This window comes from Puntigrus tetrazona, chromosome 5 (assembly GCF_018831695.1).
Source record: "Puntigrus tetrazona isolate hp1 chromosome 5, ASM1883169v1, whole genome shotgun sequence".
In the NCBI taxonomy this organism is placed as follows: Eukaryota; Metazoa; Chordata; class Actinopteri; order Cypriniformes; family Cyprinidae; genus Puntigrus; species Puntigrus tetrazona.
Window position 1 is genome coordinate 28612321 of NC_056703.1, and position 8693 is coordinate 28621013.

Consider the following 8693-nt stretch of genomic DNA (forward strand, 5'->3'; position numbering starts at 1 on the left):
ACCAGCTCACAGCTAAAAGCGGTATCAAAGCCATTTTTTTGTTGACGACGAGCTTCTGCTTGTGTGAATGTTTGTTTGGAGGAGACAGAGAAAAAGAGAGAGAGTGTGTGATGTCCCTAGATACCGAAAGTAATTTTGGAAAAATCAATCAAATTGTCATTTTTATCATGTTTAATATGTCTTTTGCTGCAGTAGGTAGTGTAGGCTGTGCAATTCTTTGAAATAGCTGAATCAAACTACTATAGACTTCTGTGGTTATAGAAAATGAAAAATGAAAGTCTGGATGGATGGATGGATGGATGGATGGATGGATGGATGGATGGATTTTAAGTTAGTTTTTTTTACTTTTAAATAAGTAATTTTACTCATCTGTATTTACTTTGAGCTAGTTTTCTGTTTTCTTTTTCATTTGAAAATTTTACACCATATAAGTTTAAAAGACATCAGTCCAAAATCTCTCATAAGTGTTCAGTCAAGTTGAGATGTGGCGAATGCAAACACCGTAACGTCTGATTCAAACTGTTTTCAAGCTCATTCCATCCCTATGGATGTGAGCACCGAGCCCTTCATTATTTTGAGGCAATGCATTTGAATGCATGTCCTCAACTTATTAGCCTTGACAGTGTATGGACTGCATACACACACACACACACACACACACACACACACACACATCTGTGAGGAAAAAGAGAATGCTTTCTGACTGAAAATGCAGAATAGGAGAGGATGATGTTTATTTATTTTGCCAAGTGGAAACTGTGGTTTGGTTCTGACGCAATAACGAATATTGAGCTGCTTGTCTTTACTTTTCTCCTCTCTCTGCTGCTCATGGAAAGCTTGTGGATGCAGTTTTCAGCGCACTATACCAATTGAGTGTGAATTTACAGTATTTTTTTTTTTCCTGGCTAGCAGCTGATGCGCTCTCGCAGTCATTTTTAAACTAGCAGTTGCACAGCTTTTACAATTAAACTACAAATGTAAAGTGACAGCAGAAAGAAATGCAACAACAGCATTGCGAACCCTTTTTAGATCTCAAATTACGTTACAGACAGTCGGTTGTGTGGATATACTTAAATGATTTGAGGTATAAATAAGTAAACAAGCAAATTAGTATTACCACATAGTATATAATTATTTATTAGTTACATATAAAGAAATAAGTTAATTAATTAAGCCAATATTGAAGCGTGTTTTGTTTTTTTGTGAGTACTGTAGCTTTCAGGGTCTCATTCTCATTCTCAGAGTAATTGTCTTCCAGAGCACCGGTGCATGATGAGTCTATTGCATTTGTATGCAAAGTGCAAGTGTAACACTGCATGCACTCGGAGGTCTGCATCCAGAGAAAGCAGCCGAAGTTCCAGAGTCAGGCGAGTTGTTTTCTGTACTCACCATGACGGAGATGTGCAGCAGGTGCATGTGTTCGTGAAGGACGCGTGGTGGTTCCCGGACGGTGGGCTGCGTGACCTGCGACTGCTGCTCGGAGCTGCTCATGGACACGTGGAAGTACAGCGTCCCGTTCTCCAGCCACTGCTGCTTCCAGTGCACCTGTGAGATGTCCGGCCCCGGCCCCGACATCTCTACAAGACACAGACAACACACGCCTGTTAGCTGCAGGCTGGATTTAACGAAAGTCATGTTAAAAAAAAAAATCTTGATCGCAAAAACAGGCCTGATTAAATGTTGATGTATGTTTGATGTATTATTGTTTTTTTAAACTATATATAGATTTATAGTGTCATGGAATATAGTGGTATGAAATAAAATATAAAATACATTTATGATTTTTCAAGTTTTATTGTGAATTGTAATCATATTTCATAATACTATATGTATGTATTTTAAAACACATAAATGAAGCTTTATTAAGAGACTTTATTAACATTTGCAATTATTCAAACCCATGACCAGTGTATACATAATGGATAATAATGTAGTATGCAAAAATATAATATGTTACATTATAACAGCACAACATAACATAGTATAATAGATATATGTTTCAATGTCGTGCCATCCGTCATGCAGGTTCTGGAAGGATGTGGTGTTTCTGACTCTTTCTGAACCTCCATGTGTGTCCTTAGGCTCTGGAAGCAAACTCTGACATCAAATGCATAGGAATTATGACAACCTGACCAAGACATTCATTTTCCCATCTTCAAACAGATTTTCCGAGCATCAAACAGCAGGTAAACGAGCTCCCTTTATACCGACGCTCTTTTGATTTCTCTAACGTTCGTGACATCTTCAAACTAAAGGTGACATTACTCGAAACAGAGACTCCGACTTCAGAAGAGCGAGTGTCTCGAACTTTTTGACACCTGACAAGTTTCAAGCGTTTATTAGTTCATTTAAGTCCTCGAAGTTATTGAGACAAGCACAAACTCCAAACACTGATTCAAACAAACTGCAGTCAACATGAACTTCTAGTCTTGAAGAAACAAAACAAATTGAGACAGACTACATCTAGAATTTATGATAAAGAATTCTAATATGATTATGAAATATAATTATAATTATGAATTTATATATATATATGTGTGTGTGTGTGTAACTATTCCTCATGACCTCATCCTTAGTGAACATATGGGCTCTCAAATAAGTCAATCTGGTAGAAATGATAATAAATCACAGTTCATAAGCACCACTGGATTGATTTTCAATCATTTTTGATTCCAAATCATTATCAGAGATCTGCTTCAGTGACTTTGGTCCTCAGCCCATCATCAAAAACCTCCGGCATATATCACTGTACACCTCTATATGCGCAGAGAGTGAAAACCTCTCCTGTGCTATTATTTGGGGAGGAACCGAGTCCTTGAAGGGTGCAAACGAAGGCAGCGCGAGAGACCCGACTCCAGCACTGATGAAATGTGGCCAGATAGGGATCAGATACGTGGGATGGGTTTCCATCGACTCAGGTTTTGCGGTTTGACCGCTCAGAGTGACCTCAGGAGCAATAAGCTTGATATTTTCAAAGGAGCTCCAGAAGTGCGGCAAAGCTGTTTCACCAGTAACAAGGAGCAGGAAATTGATCCTGGAAAAGTACAGAGCGGCCGGAATGCTGAGAACGGGACATTCGGATCTCAGGAAGCTTCTGACCTTTAACAAAAAGTGCCGGATGTCCAGAGGAAGACGTTATTGCTCTGAGATCTCTCTTTCAGATCTCTGGAGAGAGCAAAGTGTTTGAAGTTAATCAGAACAAATATGGAGAGATTCTGCATTGCATTACCTTTAGAGAAAAAAACATCACAATAATTGGATCTGTGCATATTTCTCTCCTGATTCAGACAAGCTTTGGTCACACTTTATATTAGGTGGCGTAAACACAATGGTGTACACAATGAGTGCATCATATCAAATGATTCATTTAAATGTAAGAAGATAGTAGTTACCACTTTACTAACATAAAGTAGAACCCCACCTTTTAACTGGAAGAAGTGTTATTGCAGTTTATGGACTCATATTTTAGGAGTTAGCATGCAGTTCTGCATTCAATTTAAAAGTATATACATTTTTTCAGTTCATTTCAGTCTTGTCAGAGATGATCAGCAGTCACTATAATGCATTCATTACCTCATTGAAAAAGTTGAATGTTTTTGAGGAAAACTCTAAAAGCACATTTTCAGCATCTTTGGGCCTAATGGACAGGCGGAGAGAAACTGCTGAGCATTGTATTACAGATCTGTAGCATGTGAAACTTGCTCTCAGATTTTAATCAGCTGTCCTGAAATAAAACAACGAAGAGCAGAGAGCAAGTAATCAACCGTGACATGGAACAGATCCTTTATAATAAAAACACGTCCTGTTTTACAGACTAGCGCTTACGGCGGACGACCCTCCAGCCAAACATTCAAAGAAAATAAACATAAAAGACAAGTGGTCAAGTGAATATTAGCAGCAGCGTTGCACAGCTATATCAGATGACACTATCAGCTTCAATTAGCTTAAAAACTCATTTTCCAGGCAGCAAGCCAAAAGTTTCAAGCCATTTAGATCAATTTGGAGTGGATTACCGTCGCTACTCCAAGTTGAATACATTTGAATAAATTACATACTGTATATATTTATTGCCTGAGTGAACTGAACAGAAACTACTTGGTATGTTCGGTGTGCTTTAATTAGTCCATATATGTAGGTTGTTTAAATCTGCATCCATTCTGATTAACAGCAAAGAAAGAACCCAAGCTATTATCACTGTGGTATTATTAAGACAAATACATAACTAGCTTCAAGGATGCTGCCAAAAACCGAATGCACTTTTTAAAAATTAGCATTCTTGCAAACACTCTTATGGTAATAGAGCTTGACTCGATAATGCTTGATTGCAAAGTAAAGTAATTGTCCTCTGGCATATTTATCTCCTCGCAAAGAGTTTCATGTCTTTAAAAGAAACTTTCACCAATATGATTTAGGATAACAGAAGTCTCACAGAGCCAAACTTTCGACTATTAAACTTTAAAAAGTAAGTTCACCTCTAAATGAAATCATCATTTACTCTCCCTCATGCTTTTCCATATCCACAAGACTGACTACACAGTTTGACTAACAAGCAGAAGACACACAGGAACTACAAAAATGACTACAAAAAGAAAACAAAAGGACTACAAATAAAATTCAGTAAAGACTTCAACTTAAAAACACAAAACAACCTCAAAAATAAACCATTTCAACTAAACTAAATAATCTGAAATCCGAAAAGCATTAAGACATTCTCATTAATTCAGTTGGTCAATTCAACAATAATTAATTCAAATTTTAATTCATTAATGTTTTTAATTTTATTTCTTAATGTAAATGAAAAGCAAATTGCTGAAGTCAGTTACTGTTAAATAAATCCTGGATTTCCTTCTCTCTCTCTCTCTTTCTCTCTATATATCACATTATTATGCATGCTAAGCAATTTTCTGAAGCCTTAAAAATGGTTTTGGTGAAAGATGAAAATCAAAAGGGATTCAATTGAAATACATCAGTCTTTCAGTCTGACTTGTGATTCCAACTTCTTACCATTTTTGTGCACAATATTCAGTGAACAGACATCTGAGGCCATACCTAACAGTTAAGATCATAAAACAATGAGTTGAATCCATTTTAAATAATATCCAATGCATTATAGTATAATAAACAATTTAATATTTTTTTACCAGCCAAGTAAATATTTATCTGCGTGAGTGAAATATCACATCATCATTGCGTATCAAGCCTTGTGTGCCTGCCACCTTGAGGAAAACAAAAATATGCTTTGCACATATTGAGTCATGAGATATGTAAATATAGTTGCGCAAAAGGCCTAAGGTCGCTAAAGGTATGCATTTAAGGTTTAATACACTGATAGTAAATGAATAACCGGTAGAATACCTGTAAAATATAAACGTTTCACAACATCCATATAATCATTTTTAATGTTGATCTGATTCTGGATTGTGTATGTGCTTTAAATCTCATTTTGGAAGTTGTGGATGTTGATCGTGATATTGGTGGTGTGAATAATTGAACAGAGCTTTGGCAAGCGGTTGGCCAGGTTTGAGCGGATCTCTCCAGGTGCATCACAGCCGACAGTAAAGTGCTCCTGGCCTGCCAGCTTTTATCAGGCTAAGCAAGGCTGATGCACACTTGTTTCCCTGCCATGCAATTGGCAATGTTCTGACAGACACACACCCCGCCCACCCACACACACACACACACACACACACAGACAGCCGTACACAATCACCGTCATGAAGGTGCAAGGCCAGAAAAGCAATGACCTCAAATGATCTGAAATTAATAGAACAGCCTCAGGAATGAGGAAGACAGGACTGGTGCCAAAGAAAAAGGTACAAATAACTTATCTCTGTTTCCACTTGTAGTGTAATAGCTTATATATATAATTATATATTATTATAACAACGTTATAATATGCTGTAAAGGTAATTCAGCTAATTGCAACTATAAACCATTATTTAATTTCAAATAACATGCAGCTAAGCATCTGGAAACACTGCATCAACTTTGCATCTAAGTATACAGTATTATAATATAGTATTTATATTTAAAGTATTATGTAAAATATGAGTGCATCTGCTTTTTAAAAGTATGCTACTTCATTTGCACGAATGCTTTTGTCTTGCAGGATATGTTTTACTTTCTTTAACATGTCAAAAGTAAAAGTTTATCATTACCTCCGTAATCATTTATGTCTGTGTCACAAACAATGCAGATCAGGATGATTATAAAAGGTTAATACTCCAAGTGAGTCGTGTGTTTATTCTCTATGTGCGAACCCAGCGAAACATTTCCAACATTTGCATATTCTCATAAAAAGCTAGCTTATGTTTCACACATTGGCGTCTTTCTCTGTTGTGCGGTGTCATTGAAATCACAACCAATATGGCCGTTCTGGGCCGCAGTGACTGTGTGAATATGATTTGTGAAATTCAGATACTTGCTGCTTGGTCTCTGCCAAGTGTGCTGATTGCTTTTCTTTGGGAGAAGCCCTTGAGTCAGGAGTCGTGTAATAAGTGTTTTGCTGACTGCGGGCATTGGGAAGCTTTTGTTGGAAAGACATCTGGGGCATAAAGCGCACCGTCGCAGAGGTTCAGAACAACAGCGGGGCCGTAACAAGGACGTGCGGCGGCTCCGAAGCGAGGCCCCTAACTGCTGACTTAATGAGATCACGAGCGTACAGGATGAGTGTTCGGGACGCTGGGCCGGGACGGGCCGGTCTCTGTGGGGCGGGTGAAGCCCTCCAGTGAAGTTGCCCTTGCTGGGAGTGATGCAGGTTGTGTTTTGGGGCCTGGATAAGTCGCACATCCGGTTATTAATGGGGTTACGCTAATGAATTACAAACAGGCCTGTGGTGAGGGGACATCGTCTCCTGCTGTCATCTGGATTTGAGCCCAATGACGACTCGCATTGTTGTCCCTCTTCTGGGGACAGAGAAAACAGCACGGCCTGATCGCATATTCAGACTAAACTTTTGCATACTCTGTATTTAAACAGTTCCCTTGTTCAGAAGGTACAAAAAGAAAGTGCTTCTAAAGTATACAAGGACATGCCTAAACTTTATAAACACCGACTGTCCCAAAATGACTAACTGTAGGTGACTGTGTAATCCTGGACGCGAGTTCATCCAAAAAAAAAAAAAAAAAAACAAGCCCCAAGCCACCCTAGTTGTATGTAACTTTCTTATTTCAGAGAAACAGAGTAATATATATATATATTTATATTATATAATATATATTTTGTAATTATCCTGGATCTTCCCAACTTAGTAACGCTGGTGGATAATGACCATTATTCTGAAGCTCCATGAAAGGGCATATATCTGTTGTAAAGTGAACCTATGCACCTCCAAGGGGTTAACACGTCTTCTAAAGCAGTTTGATTCCTTTTTGTGACAAAAAACATGTCTATTTTTAAAATTATACCTTAAACTGACCTCTGACTTGAAGTAGGACGTAAGCAGCATTCGTTCTTACAGTGAAATCCTTTTTTTTTATTTTACTTTTGATTTTTCTTACCAGCATTTAGTATTGATCTATCCTTGTTTGTCTATTCTCTTCTGAGTTTACGCTACGAATGCGGCTTACAGTGTGATTGGTAATAACTTTACAGGACTGCTAAATTATGTCTCTGTCTGATCCTCTCAAAATGTCTCCCAAATATGTTAGTACTGTTAAAATATGTGGTAATATCTTGATTTAAAGTCAATCAATCAATCAATCAATCAATCAATCTATCTGTTGTGATATAGAATATTCCTATTTTTCTAACAAAGTAATTTTTCAGAAATCTTGCTTCATGAAATTGATATCTACCTATAATTCGAGCAAACAAATACCTGTACACATCAAATAATTGAGTGTAAAGGTGTCCAACATCTGGTTGACTCTCGGGTACAGAAATTTCAGTTTTACCGCTTGGCCTTAAATATAAGAGCTTTACTTTGTTGCATAGATTCTTCAAACGGACACGGTTCTGCTTAGTTTCATTACAATGGACTTTTAGTTTGTTTTCATTAGTTTCCTGTCTTTCTTTGTTCAGGTTACCCACTTATTTATCAGCTGTCCCGGTGATTTGTTTAATCTCACAGGCGTGTATCATTATTTCCCTCATTTGCTTGGTCAGTGTCCGGTTGTCTGTTCTTGTTAATGCATAAGTTGCACTATTGTGTCTCTCTTTGTTAGAATTGTCTGCTGAGTGTGTTATTAAAGACTTTTTACTTTATGATTTTTTTCATCACTGTCTGGCATTAATATCTATTAATGTAAAATGCACATTTTTGGAAAGAAGAAAAAAAATGCATCACCGCACAGTTCCTGCACTAACAAGACAGTAATGAGACACTAACAAGTGATTATGAGAGCAAGAAAACAGAACGATGCACAGAAACTTTTCTTGTAAAGCATTTCTTTTGAAGTCATTCGAGAATTTAAATGATCTCCTTATTAATTTATTGATTGAGGTTCCTTGAACCGGTCATAATCTAGTTAAGCATGGTATATATTCACTGACTGCAAAGTGACAGAATCTTTACAATATAAGGCTATTCTAATACAATGATAGTTAATAAATGCCGTTTAACAGTTTGGGGTTGGTAAATACATCAAAAGTCTTAAATGGCTGGGGTTTATTCGTAACAGCCAAAAATGCAATGCATGGGTCAAAACTGTTCATTTTTTTCTTCATGCCAAAAATCATTAGATTATTAAGCA

At 37.2% G+C, this 8693-nt stretch overlaps 1 protein-coding gene across 1 annotated transcript in view; it reads right to left on the bottom strand.

Moving 5' to 3' along the window:
• The window catches only part of LOC122346138 (astrotactin-2-like), a 345769-nt gene that overhangs the window by 274920 nt on the left and 62156 nt on the right, over window positions 1-8693 (bottom strand). Inside the window, 1 exon segment of the mRNA XM_043240825.1 lies at window positions 1390-1577. Coding sequence (XP_043096760.1) covers window positions 1390-1577 — 188 coding nt within the window.